Source organism: Arachis hypogaea, chromosome 4, assembly GCF_003086295.3.
Source record: "Arachis hypogaea cultivar Tifrunner chromosome 4, arahy.Tifrunner.gnm2.J5K5, whole genome shotgun sequence".
NCBI classification, from domain to species: Eukaryota; Viridiplantae; Streptophyta; class Magnoliopsida; order Fabales; family Fabaceae; genus Arachis; species Arachis hypogaea.
The window spans coordinates 86,430,191-86,452,326 of NC_092039.1; the positions used below are offsets into that span (position 1 = coordinate 86,430,191).

General features: G+C 35.6%; 1 protein-coding gene and 1 pseudogene across 1 annotated transcript; both read left to right on the top strand.

The window, feature by feature from the left end:
• The first annotated feature begins 5,138 nt into the window (after positions 1-5,138).
• LOC112796931 (thaumatin-like protein) lies at positions 5,139-7,138 on the top strand. Its single transcript, XM_025839609.3, has 2 exons — positions 5,139-5,321; positions 6,158-7,138. Exons 1-2 carry the CDS (start codon positions 5,261-5,263, stop codon positions 6,835-6,837), a joined length of 741 nt encoding a protein of 246 aa, XP_025695394.1. The 5' UTR covers positions 5,139-5,260; the 3' UTR covers positions 6,838-7,138.
• A 1,567-nt stretch (positions 7,139-8,705) lies between these two features.
• LOC112795002 (uncharacterized) overlaps positions 8,706-22,136 on the top strand; it is a 38,957-nt pseudogene continuing 25,526 nt past the window's right edge.

Consider the following 22,136-nt stretch of genomic DNA (forward strand, 5'->3'; position numbering starts at 1 on the left):
AAAAAAAAAGCAAGCAGAAAAAGCCAATAGCCCTTAAAACCAAAAGGCAAGGGTAAAAAAAGGATCCAAGGCTTTGAGCATCAATGGATAGGAGGGCCCAAGGAAATAAAATCCAGGCCTAAGCGGCTAGATCAAGCTGTCCCTAACCATGTGCTTGTGGCATGCAGGTCCAAGTGAAAAACTTGAGACTGAGTGGTTAAAGTCGTGATCCAAAGCAAAAAGAGTGTGCTTAAGAGCTCTGGACACCTCTAATCGGGGACTTTAGCAAAGCTGAGTCACAATCTGAAAAGGTTCACCCAGTCATGTGTCTGTGGCATTTATGTATCCAGTGGTAATACTGGAAAACAAAATGCTTAGGGCCACGGCCAAGACTCATAGAAGTAGCTGTGTTCAAGAATCAACATACTTAACTAGGAGAATCAATAACACTATCTGAAATTCTAAGTTCCTATAGATGCAAATCATTCTAAACTTCAAAGGATAAAGTGAGATGCCAAAACTGTTCAGAAGCAAAAAGCTACATGTCCCGCTCATCTAGTTAGAACTAATATTCATTGATATTTTGAGATTTATAGTATATTTTCTTCTTTTTATCCTATTTGATTTTCAGTTTCTTGGGGACAAGCAACAATTTAAGTTTGGTGTTGTGATGAGCGGATAATTTATATACTTTTTGGCATTGTTTTTAGGTAGGTTTTAGTAGGATCTAGCTACTTTTAGGGATGTTTTCGTTAGTTTTTATGCTAAATTCACATTTTTGGACTTTACTATGAGTTTGTGTGTTTTTCAGTAATTTCAGGTATTTTCTAGCTGAAATTGAGGGACCTGAGCAAAACTCTGATAAGAATGCTGACAAAGGACTACTGATGCTGTTGGATTCTGACCTCCCTGCATTCGAAATCGATTTTCTGGAGTTAAACGCCAGAAACACGTCACGAACCAGAGTTGAACGCCAAAAACACGTTACAACTTGGTGTTCAACTCCAAAAGAAGCCTTTGCACGTGTAAAGCTCAAGCTCAGCCCAAGCACACACCAAGTGGGCCCCGGAAGTGGATTTCTGCATCAATTACTTACTTCTGTAAACCCTAGTAGCTAGTCTAATATAAATAAGACATTTTACTATTGTATTAGTCGTCTTTTGACCACATATCTAGTCCTTCTCCCTATTTTTGAATTCATATCACATTTTGGGGGCTGGCCATTCGGCCATGCCTGGACCATCACTTATGTATTTTCAACGGTGGAGTTCTACACACCATAGATTAAGGGTGTGGAGCTCTGCCATCAATTACTGTTATTTTCTATTCAATTCAGTTTATTCCTGTTCTAAGATATTCGTTGCACTTCACCATGACAAATGTGATGATCCGTGACACTCATCATCATTCTCACCTATGAACGCATGACTGACAACCACTTCCGTTCTACCTTAGACCGAACGCATATCTCTTAGATTCCTTAATCAGAATCTGCGTGGTATAAGCTAGAATTGATGGCAGCATTCATGAGAGTCCGAAAAGTCTAAACCTTGTCTGTGGTATTCTGAGTAGGATTCAGGGATTGAATGACTGTGACGAGCTTCAAACTTGCGATTGTTGGGCGTGATGACAAACACAAAAGAATCAATGGATTCTATTCCAGCATGATCGAGAACCGACAGATGATTAGCCGTGCTGTGACAGAGCATTTGGACCTTTTTCACTGAGAGGATGGGATGTAGCCATTGACAACGGTGATGCCCTTCATACAGCTTGCCATGAAAAGAAGTAGGAAGGATTGGATGAAAGCAGTAGGAAAGTAGAGATTCAAAAGGAGCACAACATCTTCATACGCCTATCTGAAATTCCCACCAATGATTTACATAAGTATTTCTATCTTTATTTTCTGTTTATTTATTATTATTAATTTTGAAAACCATTATAATCATTTAAATCCGCCTAACTGAGATTCACAAGATGACCATAGCTTGCTTCATACCAACAATCTCCGTGGGATCGACCTTTACTCACCTAAGGTTTTTTTACTTGGACGACCCAGTACACTTGCTAGTTAGTTATGCGAGGTTGTGAAGAAAGTGCTGAATTATAAACGCGCATAGCAAGTTGAATGCCATTATTAGAGATCACAATTTCGTGCACCAATAGGCTTTTTTTCGCCAAACTTTTTTTTGTATACAAAATCGTCCCTAAGGTTTAACTTGGTTTTAAAATCGTTCTTCGAACCAAAATACCCTTATCCTCTTTTACCAAAATACCAGTTCTTCTTCTCCATCGCAGCATCATCTCTTCTTCTTCATCATCAGTAATTCAATCAGAAGAATAATGAAATCAGAAGAACAATAAAATTAGAAGCGCAATAACAATGAATTCAAGTAAATAGAATTAGAATCAGACGCACAACAACAACCAAAACAAAATCATAATCAAAAGCAGAAAAAATAGAGGCTATCAACCCAACCTTCGACCGTTGCTACCCTTACTGCACCGGTTCTACCCTCCTTCTTCCTCCCCTTCTTTCTATCTTCCTCTTCCTCCCAACCGCCACCCACCGTCGACGTCCGTCGAAAGCCATCAGCCACCATAAGCGCAGCCTCTCCCTTCCCAAAACACGCCACAACACCGCCACATCTTTTTCTTTCTCTCTACATCACCCATCGCCGAGGTAACCTCCATCTCCGTGGTTTCACCTCTATCTTCCCCTCTCCACGAACCCAACCCTAGCACCGTAATCGAAATCCAGGCCGCCGTGACATCTCCCTCCTTTATCCCTCCCCAACCTAGCTGTTCACCTGTCCTCGCCATCAATTTTCTCACAAAACAAAGACCACCGAAGCCGGCCTATTTTCTCCACAAGTTCGCTGCTACTATCAATCTGCCACTGCCAGCCCCAATGTCCCAACCACCGGCGAGCTACCCATTATTCTTCTTCTTCTTCCCCTCTCTTCTCTCCTCCACCGTGACAAATGTTGCGACCTTTGTTTCTGTTCCTGTAGCTACCAGCGTCAGCGACCACCACAGTCATTGGCTTGTCCCTAGCGCTGCTTCCCTCACCATCATTTTCCCTTCCCTATGGTTCTGCTTCTCTCTCTCAACTCCAGAACTTTCTTTCTCCTCTTTTTCTTTTTTTATTTTATACATTTTTTTGTTAGGGATAATTTGGTAATAAAATTTAAGATTTAAATAAAAAAGACGATTTTAAAACTAAATTAACCTTAGGAACCATTTTGTATGCATAAAAAGGTCTAAAATAAAAAAATTTTTCAACCTATATCTAAGAGACTAAAATCATACTTAACCACAAAAAAAAAGTGAAGAAGAAATAAGAGACTACAAACAAAAACTGAATTAAATTTGATTATGAAAATAACTTATTCACCTAATATTTCTCTTGATATTTCGAATCATTTAAATCATACTTGATAAAAAATAACAATCAAATCACAAAATTTCTAGGTTATTACTAATCAAGTTTTCATCGATCACGAGCAGGACAAGTAATTTTTTTTGTTTAATTATTTTGTTGATTCCTATAGTTTTACTAAATTTGTAATTAGGTATCTATACTTTTTTTTCCTTTCGATTGAGTTCTTACTCTGCTTTTAGTTTTATAACTAGGTCATTTCTAGTATAAAAGAATATGAGAATTAACTGAATATTTTTTCACAAATTGAATATATTTATAATTAAAAGCCTACTTAAATTTTTTATCACATATTTTTTAAGAGAAATATTTTGTTAATTTTAATATTTTTGACATAAAAAGTCTTAATTACAAAATTAAAAAGTAATTTAAAGACTTAACTGAAAAAAATATAAAAATTTAATTAATAAAATTTGGTAAAATTATAAGAACCAATAGAATAGTTAATTTTTTTTTTTTCAAAACAGTTGTAGGTAATTCAATTTTGCTTAAATTAATAGTCATATGTGACACCAATTAAGAATAAAAGAAATCTTAAGCTACAAGGCTGAACAAAAGTAATGGTCTTAATTATGTTTGTGCTATTATGCCTTTCCATTTCATAACAGAAGCAGATATTGGTGATGTAAAGCAAAAATACTCTAGCTAGCGCTATTATGTTTTCCATGTCTAGGAAAAAGAATCCCGCGTCGTTAAAGTTTATCATAGGAATATTATCTAATGAAACTAAAGTTCGTATCACATGCAACAGTTTTTTGACAATTGCTTTATTTTTCTGATTTGATGAAAGATGCTGCAACTTGCCAAGTTAGTAGCAAAATAGCAGTATTCTAAACAGAATATTTTAATAAACTACATCTATACATATTATCAAGAAAATTAAAGAGAAAAACTACCTTAATTTTATATCTAATTTATATTTTTAAAGAATTTAATTTCAATGTGTTGATATTTGACAATATAAAATATTTTTTAATAATTATTCAATCATATTCGATTTTAAATGATTATTTATGTATGTAGCAGAAGTGAAAATTAGTTATTTTATTAAGATAACAAGTCATTAAGAAAAAGTATATAAAACTAATTTTTAGTTAGCCAATGTTAACTAACTTTACTTTAAGATTTATAATTTAGGGTCTAAATTTAGAATTTATAATTTAAGGTTTAAAATTTAAGATAAACAAAATAAATTTTAAAATATTATCTGATGTTTAGCTCAAAAAGTTAGTTCTCTAGTATTACTTTGTAATTTTTGTATATTGTCATCCATATATTAAAATTAAATTATTTTTAAAATTTTTTTTTAGATGATATAATATATAGTATTTGTTTAATCATATTTTATTGTTTCACATTTTTTGAGTATATATATTATGTGACATAATAATCATGAAAATAACTAAGTGATAAAATAAAATTGATAAGGAATATAACCTGAATCAAATTCTCACAATTCGTAAGCACGTAAGTGATTATTATTGATTCGCTAATTAATAACAATAATAATTAATTTAATTAAACAGTTAAGTAGAAAAGAAATCTCCAGCTGGAAGCAATGCATATATGCCTAATGCCCCCTTTGTTATGAAAGAGAAAGTTGAAAGTAAGTCGAGAAAATAAAGGCACGAGACAAAAGCTTCATGAGGGTGAAAGCGGGAAGTTACCAAAATAAAAAACGTTGTTTATAAATAATAAACAAAAAGTTAGCACTTGGCACGACCTATATAGTCGAGGGCAAAATACTTGGAACTTGAAATCCTCACACACACTTGCCACTACTCATGCCTCTATAGGTAGGAAGCTTCACTCACATACCTACAAAATTGACCTGAAACAATGCCAATAACTTCCTCCATTCTCTTCTACATTGTTGCATTTTCCTCCTTCATGTTCATAGGTAATGTTATTTCATCTTTTTAATCCTTGTCGATTGCTCTCTCTATTTGTAAAGAGAGTTTTTGAATGCTAATTTGGTAAATGCACTTGTCACTTGCCATAAGGGTTTTTTTTTCCCCTATATATACATACTTGATTTCACCTATAATTGTCTTTTTATTATTACAATGATTAACGTATAATTGCTTTTTTTTTTATCCAACTCATATCAAAGTCATGTGAAAACAATAGATAGACTCAAATTGTGGTGGATACACATGAAGAAGAGTCACTCAATCAGCTAAACCGAGCTCAACAAAATTTAAAAGGGTGTCTTTTTTTTCTTTTTTATTTCTAGTATGAATTGGTCACGTGGATAAGAAACATGGGAGTCGGAGGATCTATTTCCTTACTATCATCATTTTCATCTTTAATCTCTTAAAAATTTTAATGGTATGTTTTTTTTTATCAAATATTATGTCATTTGAATTATAATTCATTAGCATTTTAAAAGTATGTTACGAACAGTTAAATAATTCAATCAAACATATTTAATTAAATATATTAAATTATTTAACGGTTCACAATATCATCTAATATCATCTTTACTTAAAGATATCTCCACAAACAACCAGTGCCATTGTAACGGTTGAAATTTGAGACAGGATTACCTTTGTCACATAACTAGTGTGATCCAAAACACTATGCAAGATTACCTTTGTCACATTAATTTGTATTCTGATACATTGACTAAGAAAGTATATATGAAAAGTGACGAAATAAAATGTATACAAGACTTTCTTCTCAACAAAATGCTGTCATTCTAATTTCTAACCATATGTATTCTATTGGTTACAGATGGAGCTCAACTGATTATAGTGAACAACTGTCTTGAAAGTGTGTGGCCAGGGATACTTGGAAGTGCAGGGCAACCAACTCCACAAGACGGCGGACTGCACCTCGGAAGTGGCGAAGAAGTAGTTCTCGACGTGCCGGAGAAGTGGTCGGGGAGGATTTGGGGCAGGCAAGGCTGCACCTTCGACACAAACGGAAAAGGCCACTGCCTAACGGGTGACTGCAACGGCCAGCTACATTGTAACGGCAACGGAGGAATACCTCCGGCAACCGTGGTCGAAATGACACTTGGCTCCTCAAAATCGCCACTCCATTTCTACGACGTGAGCTTGGTGGACGGATTCAACTTGCCGGTGTCGATGAAGCCGGTAGGAGGCGGGGCGGGATGTGGCGTAGCTTCTTGTGAGGTTGATTTGAATGTTTGTTGTCCCTCAGCACTTGAAGTGAAGAGGAATGGGAAAGTTGTTGGGTGTAAGAGTGCTTGTTTGGCTATGCAATCAGCTAAGTATTGTTGCACTGGCAGTTACTCTGATCCAAAAACTTGCAAGCCTACACTATTTGCTCATCTTTTTAAGGCTATTTGTCCTAAGGCTTATAGTTATGCATATGATGACTCTAGTAGCCTTAATAGATGCAGGGCTTCAAGGTATGTTATAACTTTCTGTCCTCCTGCAATGCTGTAACCATATTTATCAGAATCGATCTGGATTAACGTAGCTGCCGGTTTGCTAAGATCATTGTCAGTTATCACTGATGATGTTCTTTTCTAAATTGATATTTTAGTATTTTCTTTGGATTAAATTGGTGTAGTGATGTTCTTTCAATTAGTCATTAGCAAATGTTATTTCTTGTGTAGATAGTGTAGGAAGGTTAGAGTGATAATAATTAGTTTCACCCTTTTTCTTCCCTGTGTCTTTTGGGAGTGGTTGTTGATTATGCTTTGCAATGTATGGAATATATTCTCTAATTTAATTTGAAACAGTAGTTGAAATCTTTGTACAGTTCACTAGATATTGCACTTGTGCAAAAAGTTAAATTAAAATTTGAGTAACATCAGCAGATAGCAGAAATTGTGGGCTGCACAATAGCTTATATTAAGAATTTGCCAATGTTTCGGTAATAAATAATGAAAATGTTAGTGACATATATCTTTTCTTATGATTTTTCACTCCCGCCGTTACGTCTATACTTTTTATGATAAACACTGATTTTAACACCAGTATTTTTTTAATAACTAAATAGGTGTTTTCTTTATTTTATATAAAAATAAAAAAATAATTTAAATACACAATTAATTAGTAACAATTGTATTTTTTAATGATTGTTAAGATTGTTTAGTGTATAAATGATATATTTTTGTTTAACAATTGTTGCCATACTTTTTTCTTGTTATGCTTCAAAAGTTAGCCAACAGGGTCAGTGACCATGTTTTTATGAGAGTGACGATCGATATGTTTTTATGAGAGTGACGATCGATTAGAGATTTGACTGCGTTTTTTCTTGTTAAATTTCAAAAGCATGGCCAAAAAGGTTAATGGCCACGCTTTTAAGAGGGTGACAATTGATTAGCGATTTGACTATATATTTTGGTGCCACACTTCAAAAGCGAGGTCATAGGGAAAAACGGGCATACTTCTAAAGCATGCCAATAGAGTTACAGTGACCAAAAATACTTAAATGCGCATTTTTTTATCACTCTTCACTATGTTTTATCGCGCCTCCAATCTTAACCCCAAAGCCTCTTCATTGCGCCTCCAATCCTTCTTCCCCACCCCTCTCTCTCTCTCTCTCTCTCTCCTCAAACATCACTCCTCCGTCATGCTCCGTAAGGCTCTGTTGCATTCCTTTCGTGCTGCCAGTCTTTATTATCCTTCCTCCATGTCATGTTCCTGGTCGCCAATTTCTGCCTCCTTCGCGTGTCTCATGTAACGTCCTGAATTTTTTAAAATTAAATAATACGTTGTTATTATATTTATTGAGGATTTTATTCTAAGAAAATTATTTTATTAAAAGTAATTAAATAAAATTTTATGATACTTTGAATTTAAAATTAATTAGGAGTCATATATAATTTTCACAATAATTAGAGTTTAAATTAATTATAATTTTTACCATAATTGGATAATTGATATAATTGAAATTATAATATCAATAATTGAAAAATAATAAAAAGTTATGTCACTTAATTTGAATAATTAATATTTTAGATTTAAACTATATTTTATAAAATGTGATTAATATGTTTATTTTATAAATTAAATTAGAAATAATTATTTGAACTGAGTAAAATAGTGTTCTCAAAATATTTTTAATAGAGTATATTTGGTTTTAAAAATTATTATTCTATCCACCAATTTCATAAAAATATCTATTCTATCTTTATTCCTTTATAAAAACCTAACTCTAACCCTAAATTTTCGGTTCCAAACCCTAATTTCATTAACTCTAACCCCTTTTACCCAACACACACACACACACACACGCTCGTGACACTAATCCCTCCCATATTCACATACGCGTTTCACTCTGAGCCACTCCCTCACACACAAAAATGCGCTACACACACGCAAAAAGAAATCAGAAAAGGGAGGATGTAGGAGGGAAGAAGAAAGAAGGAAGGGGAAGGATGGAGATGGCACCGGTAGGCGTCACTCCCATCGTCGCCGCCGCCGCCGCCACCGTCATGTGGGTGAGAAGGAGAAGTTGAGAGAGACTGAAGCTAACCTTGTGAGAGAGAGAGTAATCGCGAGGAAGTCACTGCTCAGAGCCGTTGCCGCACCTTCGTCGTCGTTGACGCCATCAAAGATAGAAGGGGAAGAGAGGGTTGCAATTGAGGAAGGTCCGTCGCCTTTGCCCAGTACCACTACTAAACAAATCGCGAAGTGAGGATGAAGGAGAACCTGACTCTATCATCGCCGCCACTCCTTAACTTCGTCGCTAGAGATAGATAGAGAGAGAGAGAGAGAGAAAGAGAGAGCGAGAGAGAGAGAGAGAGATCAAGACAGAGATAACGGGAAGAGACACGGTGAGGAGGGGAAGGAGGAGGTCATTCCTTCCGCTGCTGGACTGTCGTCGTTGTTGCTGTCACGTATCGTCGCCATTGCCAGAAACACAGAAACCACCATTGAAGCTGCTACCGTGAGTTGTAGTGGTAGCCAACGTCCAGGTCACACCGCTGGAGCTACTGTTGTCAATGCCAGTGGATATTGAAGCTGTTGTTCTTGCTGGCTCAATCGCTACTGCAACAATTTTGCCTCCAATTTCTCTTAAATGTGACATTAAAGTAGGGGGTTTGTTTTAAATTAAAAGTTGTTAATTTAATAATCCCCAAAAAACTTATTGAGTAATTATAAATGATTTATTAGTGTATGAGTAATTCATGAATTGAGTTTGGATTGAGGTTGTGATTGTTGCTAGAATTTCTAGTTATGTTGATTTCTTGATTTGGTGTATGAATTGAAATTCATTTGATGATGGTGGGTACTGTTGCAAGCTGGTTTGGAAATCGTTGTTTACTGGATATGTTAATTTGATTGGATATTATTGTGTTGAGTGTTGAAGTGAATTTGGATGAACTGAGATTAAAATTAAAAATTATTGAACGAGTTAAAGTTTACTTGACAAACTGATTTCTTGAAAATTCTGATTCTTCCTGGTTATGTTGAAAATATTACATTGGTTATTATACTAAATTAAGGTAGATTGATTATTGAGAATCATACTGTTTTGATATTTGTTGGAACCAGACTCGTGAATTGTTGAGAAAGTGTAAAATCTTGTACGTTAATAAATAATTAATCAATAAATTAATTATGAGCCAAGAAAATTAGGGAATAAAATTTTATAATTAGAAGGAGTAAAAATATTAAAAACACGAATTAAAACACTAATTTTAAAGATTTTAGCCTAAAGTTGAGCCGACGGACCGAACTAGCTGAACTGGGCCCATATTGGACCCAAGGCCCAACATATAAAACCTTATCATAGCCACTCTTCCCCTTCATTCCCTAAGAAGAACACTGAGAAAAAGGTGGAGGTTAAGAATATATACAAACCCTCATTCTTTGCCAAATTTCATTTTCACATAACTTTCAATTCGGATCTCCAATTGATCAGCCGTTTGTGGCCATGTGTTCATCTCAAAGTCCTCTTCAATTCTATTCACTTTGTATTTTATGCCCAATTTCCTCTTCCTTTCTATTTTTGTGTTTTGGTTGTGGGTATTGGGATATTTTGATGATTTTAGTGGTGTAGGTGCAATCTAGCCTTGGATAATTGTTGGGTTTTATTCTAATCATTAATGGGTGAGGTAAGAAACCATTAACTCTTTTGAATCTTCCAATTTTATGAGGTCAGGATTTTAAAATTTTGAATGTGTATGAAATTATATGGAATTAGGTTGAATATATGTAAAGTTGAAGTCAAATTGTTGAAATTGGAATAAAATTGTGGTGATTGAAGATTGATGAATTGATTTAGAACCCTTGGAAGCTTGATAAAGAAATAAAAGGATAAACAAGACAAGAATTAAAATTGAATAAAAAAGATACATTAAAATTGAAATAGAAACAAAAAAGATAGATTGAAATTGAGTACAAAGAGAATCACTCTACTTTCTACCCAATTTCTTGACACAACAAGAAAGAGACTCCTCAACCTAACTTGTCAACGCCATAGTTTGGGAATTGAATAGAAGGGACTCCTCAACCTTCTACTCAATTCCCCGATGCAACACGATAGGGACTCCTCAATCTCAATTGTCCACACCATGGTTTCATCACGAAACCAAAAAGGGGTTTTGAAACCTCTAAAAATTCTATACTACGACTACAATAGCTAAGGAGGTATTTATAACCTCTTATTAGGTTAAAACAAAGAAAAACCCTAAAGCCCATAAACATAAGGCCCAATCTAGTAATTAAATCAACAAAATCAAAATACATTTAATAAAATATTCTAAAAATATAAACTAAAATATCTTCTAAATAACTCTTGAACTCTTCATATCACGAACATTTGAAGCACGTATCATTCTTCTCCTCTTCAAAAAAGATTCGTCCTCGAATCTTGTAGGTAAAAAGATAGTATATGAAAAGGACAATAATTACAAAGAAGATAATTTTTTATTTTAGATTTTTTTCTTTTCTTTCTTGTATATTTTTTCTCTTTTCTTTTTTACACTGTATGCTTTTTTTTGTCTTTTTTAAACAATAAAATCAATAATAATAAAACACAAACAAAAAATAAAAACACAAGAACTTTAATGAAAGATGCGATAGATACTGGACTCTTTTTTATGATAAAAGAAGAATAAATATAAATTAATAAGAATTAATCTAATGCCTGAGCTTTGTTACCAGATGATACGAAAATAAAAGGAAAAAGAAGACAAGAATTTAAATTGAATAAAAAAGATGCATTGAAATTGAAAAAAAAAATAAAAAGGGATAGGTTGAAATTGAGTACAAAGAGAACCACTCTACTTTCTACCCAATTTCTTGACGCAACAAGAAAGGGACTCCTCAACCTAACTTGCCAATGCCATAGTTTGGAAATTGAATCAAAGGAACTCCTCAACCTTCTACTCAATTCCCCGATGTAACAAGAGAGGGACTCCTCAACCTCAATTGTCCACACCATGGTTTCATCACGAAACCAAAAAGGGGTTTTTAAAACTTCTAAAAATTCTATACTACGACTACAATAGCTAAGGAGGTATTTATAACCTCTTATTAGGTTAAAACAAAGAAAAACCCTAAAGCTCATAAACATAAGACCCAATCTAGTAATTAAATAAACAAAATCAAAATACATTAAATAAAATATTCTAAAAATGTAAACTAAAATATCTTCTAAATAACTCTTGAATTCTTCATATCACGAACATTTGAAGCACATATCAAAGCTTGTCAAGTAGACTTCGAAGGCTTGGAAATTGTGAAAACAAGGTTTTGTGGTGTTTTGTTACTTGGGAGGAAATCGGTTAAGGTATGATTTTGGTTTCTTGTAGTTAATTTATAATTAGCGTGAAAACTTAGGTTAGTTGCCTTAGAATAGGCTTGAATGTTTGAATGGTTAGATTTTTAATGGAATAAATGTATATCTATGTATGTAATGAGTATGATGTTGGATTTGGTAGTGAAATGGTGGGATTTGATGCATATATGTATATATGTGATGAATATGATATGGAATTGATAATGAAGTATTAGTATTTTTGGTGACTAAATGATTGACAAGTAGTGGATTAGTATTTGGTGAATGATGAGAATGCTTGGGATGGCTTTGGTTATGATTTGTTTGGTTTTGAATTGGGAAGTTTGAAAAACTTGAGGTTTTGAGTTTTTGGTAAAAAAAATAATTTTTAACCAACTTTGACGCACTGTAACTTGGCCCTTGAACCCTCAAATTTGGTGAAACTTATATTAAATAAAAATTGGGTCCGAGTAGTTTATGACGTTTGAAGAACGGACGAAAAATTATTTTTAACGAAAATGTTATTCACGTTTGAAATTTGGTCTAAAAATAGAATTTTGCAGAAAAATAGAAATTCTAGTATGTGTGCCCACACACACTATTGTGCGCATGCACAGACCAGAGCAAATATTGAAGCTCGTGCGTATGCAAGAGGAGTGTGCGCATGCACACCCAATGGATTTTACATGTGCGTATGCACACAGTGGGAAAGTTGTCTGGTGTGTGAGTATGCACAATATGATGCGTACACACGATGTTCTTTTTTGCACTAAAACTTTGTTTTTAACTGTTTGACCTTCCTGAAAATCTTGTAAACTACCGTAACAGCTAAATTGATATTGAAGGAAATTGATGAGTGAATAATTAAGTTAATGTGGTGTGAAATTGTGATTGGATGAGTATATAGAGTTGTGATTTTGTTTTTAATCTTGAATATGATTGATCTTGAATATGTTAAAGATAAGTGTGATGAGCATATTGATTTGTATAATTTGTTCCGCTTTGGATGCATCATATTCTCTCTGTTTGTAAAGTATGTCGGACACTATAACCCAAGAGTGTGTCGGGCACTATATCCCAAGAGTGTAGCAGGAACTATATCCCAAGAGTATGAGAGTACTTTACGCTGGAAAGTGTGTCGAACACTATATTCCATGAATGTGACAGACACTTTATTCCAAGAGTATGGCAAGCACTATATCCCAAGATTGTGGGAACACTTTATCCCAAAAAATGTGACGGGTACTATATCCCAAGAGTATGGCAGGAACTATATCCCAAGAGTGTAACGAGCATTATATCCCAAGAGTGTGGATGCATGTCAAAGAGACGATATCCGGGTTAGCTACCAAATGTGTTGGGTTCTGGCTAAATAACAAACACGTGAGCTCATGGCCAGTTGGACAGGCATGCATTATATGCATTTGAATGATTTGTTTGAGTTTTCATTTGTTTTGGATTGCCTAGTTGCTTAACTGTAATTAACTGCTATTTGATCTATCTGTTGTAACTGCTATCTATACTTGTGCTTTCCTTTTCTATTTTTCCTGTGTTTTTATCTAAGAGATCCCTCAGTAGTGGAGGAGTGTTGAGGGTTATATCTTGGTGATTTCTGGAGGTTGCAGAAGACGAAACGGAAAGAGATAGATTCGGACTGGAATGTAACACCCTAATATTCAAATCCCTAAGCTCGAGTCATAATTCAATAATAATAAAGTGGTACGAATCTCGAGGGGGATTTTCAATACATAATTATAAGTATAATTGAAGCGAGTATTAATCGAGAAGCATGAAAAGAGTAAAAATAAAATTGCGAAGTCGTATCACTCACGTATCGAGCAAAAGAAGGTAAAGCTTGAACTAAGACAATATAAGGATAATTTCGTCGAGAAGAATAAGATAAAACAAAATATAGATATATAACATAAATAATTAGCCACTAGTCGTGACCCGCAAATGGCAATTTATTTGTTAAGTGCTTGTGGTGTTTATGTATCAAGCCAAATGCTTGAAAACAAAACACTTAGAAGTCAAGGCTAGGCTCAAGTGCAAAAGCACTCCCTCAAAGCTCAAGGCTCTGAGCATCAATGATTAGAGAGTCAAGAAAAGAAAAGAAAAAATGAGCTTAATGAAGTCCTCTAATTAAATGCTTGTGGTGCTTATGTATCAAGTGGTAATACTTGAAAACAAAGCATTTAGAAGTCGTAGCTTTGTTATTAACTCATGGGGCAAAGCACCCAAAAGCTAAAAAAAAAAATATAAAATCAAAAGCTTGTTTCAAGGAAGAATTATAAGAAAAAGATTTCATAAAATAAGCTAGATAGAAGCATCAATCATTTACATCTCTTTTGTAATTGTAGCATGCATAGAAAACTAGCTTGCCATGAACATTAACTTGCTACTCTTCTTACCTTGGATTGTCAATTTCTATTGCATGATTCTTTTCTTGCTTGGGGACAAGCAAGATTTAAGTTTGGTGTTGTGATGACATGTCATCATATACCCATTTTCTATGCTTTTTCATACAAGAAATTGATGATTTGTGCTTAAATATTGAATGCTTTTTGTACTTAAATGATATATTTTCTTGATATTTTAATTTTATAAATCTTGTAGGAAATAAGAAGAAAAAGAAGCAAAGAAGCACAAAAAAAGGAGAAAAAAAGAGCTTTGGGGTACACTTTGAAGTTGGGGTACACTTTGGAGCCTTAGGCCACGCTTTTAAAAGCGTGGCCCATGACCAAATCAAGGAAGGAAACAGCCAGCACGATTCTGCCCTGCCCTTGCCAAGGGCAGAATCGTGATGCACATTGAGGAATGGAAGCAAGAATTTCGCTAAGGTAAAATCTGGGCGCTAACAGCATGACCATGCCTCCTTCAAAGGGCTATAACTTGAGCTACAGAAGTCCGATTGATGTGCTTCCAGTTGCGTTGGAAAGCTGACATTCAGAGCTTTCCAACGATATATAGAAATCCATATTTGGCGCACAATTGGGGCAGGAACGAGAGGCATCTTTAAGGGCCAAAAATAAGCAAAAAGAAGCAAAGGAAAATGATGTAGCGTGTTTGCCTCCTCCGTGATTCGAACTTGGGACGTGAAGGAAGGAACATTGCCCTGCCCTTGGCGCGGGCAGGGCAGCATTTGGATGGCACAAGAACTTGGCGCACCAAGCAACAAATTTGGCGCACCAATTTCCTCTCCTGGCAGCACCATCCGCACGCAATCCTCAATCTGGCAGCACCAACTTTCCCGCCCTGCCCTTGGCACGGGCAGGGCAGCCTCTGGCGCACCAAACTCGTGCCAGACTCGCACAAGGCTGCACCAACACGCACCAATTGCACGCACCAAGCTTCAATTTTCTGCCCTGCCCTCCACAAGGGCAGGGCAGCCTCCTGGGAGCAACATGGGCCAAAATCAACCAAAATTCACATTAATTCAATTCTTCAACAAATTGAATCAAGGCCAACCAAACCCATTTCTCCTCAAATCCAAAGCAAACAAAGCCCACTCAACATGACTCAAAGGCACATGGATCAATTAAATTAGGATTTTCATTTTTGTAATTTGTTTAATTTCATTTTCATTTTTTATTTTGTAAAGCCTATATAAAGGCATCAATAAGAGGAGCTCCATTAGAAGGAGGCCGGCTCCATTAGGAATAGATAGTTCTCTCCTTTAGTTTTCTTATCTGCTTTGAATCTTGAGTGAGATTGGAGGAATTCTGTTTCATTCTCACCTTGAGATCTCTTGTTTACTTTTTCTGCATAATTGAAATTCACATACTGCTTCATCTTCTCTTTTAATTCTGCAATTCATTTATCTTCTCTCCTTCTGCAATCGTTCTTGGTTGGATCAAGGAAGGAATTGAGATCTAGACTTGTTTTCTAGTCTCTTTGAGTTCCTGAGATCTTCAACCTCATTTGGCAATTAATCTGAATTTAATTTCTGTTTGCTTCTTCAAGCAATTCTGCTTTCTGTTTAAGATTTGTTGCAAGTAACTCTTCTGCTTGATTGCTCCTTACATTCTCTTGTTGAATTTTAATTCCCAGCACCCAAGTCCTTTTACTTTTCATGCAATTTAATTATTCTGCAATTATTATAAGTGCTGCTTGTTGCTTTCCTTTAAATTTCCTGCACCCAAACCCCTTTACTTTTCATGCAATTTACTTTTCTTGCAATTTAAGTTTCAGCTCTTTTACTTTCTTGTTCTTTAAGTTTTATGCAATTTTACTTTCTGCACTTTAATTTTCCTTGCTATTTACTTTCTGTTGGTTACACTTCATCCAACTTCACTTCAATGTTAGCTTGACTAAACTAATCACCCACTAAAATTGCTTGATCCATCAATCCCTGTGGGATCGACCTCACTCTAAGTGAGTTATTACTACTTGATGCGACCCGGTATACTTGCCGGTTGGATTTGTGTGTTGGAAATTCGTTTTTCTACAAAAACACCATCAAGTTTTTGGCGCCGTTGCCGGGGATTGATTTAGATCAACAATGATTAAGTGGGTGAGAAGTCTAGATCAAGCATTTTTTTTTATTTTTGTTCTCTGATTCAAATTGAAACCAAGGTGTTTGTGTTTTTGCCTCACTAAGCAAAACTCATATCTGATATGAGTAATTTCAATTTTCATTGGTGTTGTGTTCTACAAAATTCAAATGGAGTTCACCTCATCTTTTAATCAACCAAACTTCATAGGATATTGCCCACCATCACAATATGATTCAAGTCATTATTCTAATGATGGTTGGGAATATCACCAAGAAGATACAGATTCTGAGCACTCCAATTCATGGAGCTATGCTTCAGAACCACAAGATGAGAAAGAAAATCATATGGGATATTTCCCTCCACCACAAAATGATGCAAGTCATGATTCTAACAATGGCTGGGAAGGGAATTCTAGTGCTCCATGTGATATTCATCCAAACACATCATCACTTGACCATACTTCAACAGAAAGCCCCTTTCAAAACTCACCACCCACACAAACTTCCATGAACCACTCAAGGCTCTCAAAGCTTGAGTCCATGTTCAAAAAATATGAGGAGGAGACAAAGAAATTCTGGAAAAGAAAAGAAAACTTCTTCACAAACATGGAAGTGCACGTAGCTCAAGTGGTGAGTGCAACGAAAAAGGAGGAAAAACAAGAGGAAGAGGCTACTGCATCAAGTGAAATTGCAAAGAAGGAAGAGGTGGTGGAAACATTTGAACCTAAAACTGCACTTGAGATGACAAGAGAACCTGAACACTCACAACCTCCTCAAACTCCCCTGGACCAAAGATGCTCAACACTGATCGAAAAATATAAAGAGGAGATGAAGAAAGCTTGGGAAAATCAACAAACCTCCTCCATGAAAGAGCTATTAAAGCAAATGTTGAGTGTAAAAGAGGAAGTGGAAGAACAAGCTAGTGAGGAGGATACTCAAGAGAAGTCAAACTCAAGTGAAGCAGAGAAGTACATAGACGAAAAGCTCATGGAACCACCAATGCAAAAAGCCCTGGATGAATACAAAACTCCAATAATCACACAACAACCAAGTCTTGAATTCAAAGAAGTGAAGGCAACTAACAAGAGCACCAATTCTGTCCCTAATCCAGCAAGCAAGATCAATCAAGCCATTTGCAAAAGGAAGCTTGCTGAGGAAATGCCAAGGCAAGGGACAGTAGCTGAATCTTCTCCCCATTTGAGGTCATTCCTCTTAACAAACTGGAAGAAGAGGAAGAAAGTGAAGAGCAATATGTCAAGCTAATGACACTAAAAGAGCACTTGTTGGGAGGTAACCCAACTGTAGGTACATTTCTTTCTTTACTTTGTTTAAATTCAATAAATGGGCATATGGTTACATTCTAAGTTTGGTGTTGTCTTGCAACAACTTGTTTTCAATCTTTTTGGATGATTGCATCAAATCAAAAATGGAAGTGACACACTAAGATTCTAAGTTTGGTGTGCCACTTAATTCTCTATGCAATTCATTAAGCAACACTACTTGTCTGCATAATCATAAGGCCTTTGCAGTATTGTTTTTCTTTTGGTTTGACACTTTATTATTCTGTTTACTTTAGTTATTTCTTTATTTTTAATACTTCCACTTATTTTGCTTCTTAACTATTTTTGTTAATATATCACCAAGAGATCCTTATTCATGACATATTCTTGGCTTGGTGATTGTATTTAACATATAACAGTTTCTTTTGTTTAGTTTTAGTTCAAATAAATTGACATATGGTTGCATTCTAAGTTTGGTGTTGCTATGCAACAAAATTTGGTTCCAATGCTTACTAGATACTTGCATTAATTTCAAGTGAAAGTGTCACACTAAGTTTGGTGTGCCACTTATTTTTTTTTGCAATGTATCATGCACACTCTCTTATGTTTGCAATCATAGTGTTTTTGTTTCTCTGTGCCTTGATTGTTATCTTAATCTTGCTTGCCTAAACACATATGCTACTGACATCCTTTTGTGTGAGACATTCATGATCCATTTTAGACCCCACCACCATTGTTCTAATTGTTGCTTAAGGAAGAGCAAGCATTCTGATTTGGTATGGGAAAGAGAAGAATGGGAGGAAAATGACAACAATAGAGAAGATGGACTACAAGGTTGTAAAGTTCCTTTTCCTCTCATTTGTTTCTAGCACTTTAAATTGCATGATTGTCACATTATCTTCTTTGTATGCATGTGTGGTATGAATAAGCATAGCTTGAATTTTGATTTATAATATGTTGCTGTGGCATTATAACTACCAACTTGAGCTTTGTGAATTCAAAAGCAATAAAGCATCATGATCATAAACAAACAAGGCAGTAAAGAAGATTTTAGCATGTGCATACAAGTATTGGAAAGCTAGTATGATTAATTGTTGCTCAATTGCATTGGATTTTATTTAATTGAAGTCTTTCATCTAGTACATTTTGTGAAATCTTTTGAAATCATGAAAACCTTGAAGAAGCAAATATAATTAAGGCAAGAAAAGAAAAAGGGAAGGAATGAGAAAGTTGAAGGCTCTGAGTACCAATGGCAATTTATTTGCTAAGTGCTTGTGGTGTTTATGTATCAAGCCAAATGCTTGAAAACAAAACACTTAGAAGTCAAGGCTAGGCTCAAGTGCAAAAGCACTCCCTCAAAGCTCAAGGCTCTGAGCATCAATGATTAGAGAGTCAAGAAAAGAAAAGAAAAAATGAGCTTAATGAAGTCCTCTAATTAAATGCTTGTGGTGCTTATGTATCAAGTGGTAATACTTGAAAACAAAGCATTTAGAAGTCGTAGCTTTGTTATTAACTCATGGGGCAAAGCACCCAAAAGCTAAAAAAAAAATATAAAATCAAAAGCTTGTTTCAAGGAAGAATTATAAGAAAAAGATTTCATAAAATAAGCTAGATAGAAGCATCAATCATTTACATCTCTTTTGTAATTGTAGCATGCATAGAAAACTAGCTTGCCATGAACATTAACTTGCTACTCTTCTTACCTTGGATTGTCAATTTCTATTGCATGATTCTTTTCTTGCTTGGGGACAAGCAAGATTTAAGTTTGGTGTTGTGATGACATGTCATCATATACCCATTTTCTATGCTTTTTCATACAAGAAATTGATGATTTGTGCTTAAATATTGAATGCTTTTTGTACTTAAATGATATATTTTCTTGATATTTTAATTTTATAAATCTTGTAGGAAATAAGAAGAAAAAGAAGCAAAGAAGCACAAAAAAAGGAGAAAAAAAGAGCTTTGGGGTACACTTTGAAGTTGGGGTACACTTTGGAGCCTTAGGCCACGCTTTTAAAAGCGTGGCCCATGACCAAATCAAGGAAGGAAACAGCCAGCACGATTCTGCCCTGCCCTTGCCAAGGGCAGAATCGTGATGCACATTGAGGAATGGAAGCAAGAATTTCGCTAAGGTAAAATCTGGGCGCTAACAGCATGACCATGCCTCCTTCAAAGGGCTATAACTTGAGCTACAGAAGTCCGATTGATGTGCTTCCAGTTGCGTTGGAAAGCTGACATTCAGAGCTTTCCAACGATATATAGAAATCCATATTTGGCGCACAATTGGGGCAGGAACGAGAGGCATCTTTAAGGGCCAAAAATAAGCAAAAAGAAGCCAAGGAAAATGATGTAGCGTGTTTGCCTCCTCCGTGATTCGAACTTGGGACGTGAAGGAAGGAACATTGCCCTGCCCTTGGCGCGGGCAGGGCAGCATTTGGATGGCACAAGAACTTGGCGCACCAAGCAACAAATTTGGCGCACCAATTTCCTCTCCTGGCAGCACCATCCGCACGCAATCCTCAATCTGGCAGCACCAACTTTCCCGCCCTGCCCTTGGCACGGGCAGGGCAGCCTCTGGCGCACCAAACTCGTGCCAGACTCGCACAAGGCTGCACCAACACGCACCAATTGCACGCACCAAGCTTCAATTTTCTGCCCTGCCCTCCACAAGGGCAGGGCAGCCTCCTGGGAGCAACATGGGCCAAAATCAACCAAAATTCACATTAATTCAATTCTTCAACAAATTGAATCAAGGCCAACCAAACCCATTTCTCCTCAAATCCAAAGCAAACAAAGCCCACTCAACATGACTCAAAGGCACATGGATCAATTAAATTAGGATTTTCATTTTTGTAATTTGTTTAATTTCATTTTCATTTTTTATTTTGTAAAGCCTATATAAAGGCATCAATAAGAGGAGCTCCATTAGAAGGAGGCCGGCTCCATTAGGAATAGATAGTTCTCTCCTTTAGTTTTCTTATCTGCTTTGAATCTTGAGTGAGATTGGAGGAATTCTGTTTCATTCTCACCTTGAGATCTCTTGTTTACTTTTTCTGCATAATTGAAATTCACATACTGCTTCATCTTCTCTTTTAATTCTGCAATTCATTTATCTTCTCTCCTTCTGCAATCGTTCTTGGTTGGATCAAGGAAGGAATTGAGATCTAGACTTGTTTTCTAGTCTCTTTGAGTTCCTGAGATCTTCAACCTCATTTGGCAATTAATCTGAATTTAATTTCTGTTTGCTTCTTCAAGCAATTCTGCTTTCTGTTTAAGATTTGTTGCAAGTAACTCTTCTGCTTGATTGCTCCTTACATTCTCTTGTTGAATTTTAATTCCCAGCACCCAAGTCCTTTTACTTTTCATGCAATTTAATTATTCTGCAATTATTATAAGTGCTGCTTGTTGCTTTCCTTTAAATTTCCTGCACCCAAACCCCTTTACTTTTCATGCAATTTACTTTTCTTGCAATTTAAGTTTCAGCTCTTTTACTTTCTTGTTCTTTAAGTTTTATGCAATTTTACTTTCTGCACTTTAATTTTCCTTGCTATTTACTTTCTGTTGGTTACACTTCATCCAACTTCACTTCAATGTTAGCTTGACTAAACTAATCACCCACTAAAATTGCTTGATCCATCAATCCCTGTGGGATCGACCTCACTCTAAGTGAGTTATTACTACTTGATGCGACCCGGTATACTTGCCGGTTGGATTTGTGTGTTGGAAATTCGTTTTTCCACAAAAACACCATCAAGTTTTTGGCGCCGTTGCCGGGGATTGATTTAGATCAACAATGATTAAGTGGGTGAGAAGTCTAGATCAAGCATTTTTTTTATTTTTGTTCTCTGATTCAAATTGAAACCAAGGTGTTTGTGTTTTTGCCTCACTAAGCAAAACTCATATCTGATATGAGTAATTTCAATTTTCATTGGTGTTGTGTTCTACAAAATTCAAATGGAGTTCACCTCATCTTTTAATCAACCAAACTTCATAGGATATTGCCCACCATCACAATATGATTCAAGTCATTATTCTAATGATGGTTGGGAATATCACCAAGAAGATACAGATTCTGAGCACTCCAATTCATGGAGCTATGCTTCAGAACCACAAGATGAGAAAGAAAATCATATGGGATATTTCCCTCCACCACAAAATGATGCAAGTCATGATTCTAACAATGGCTGGGAAGGGAATTCTAGTGCTCCATGTGATATTCATCCAAACACAT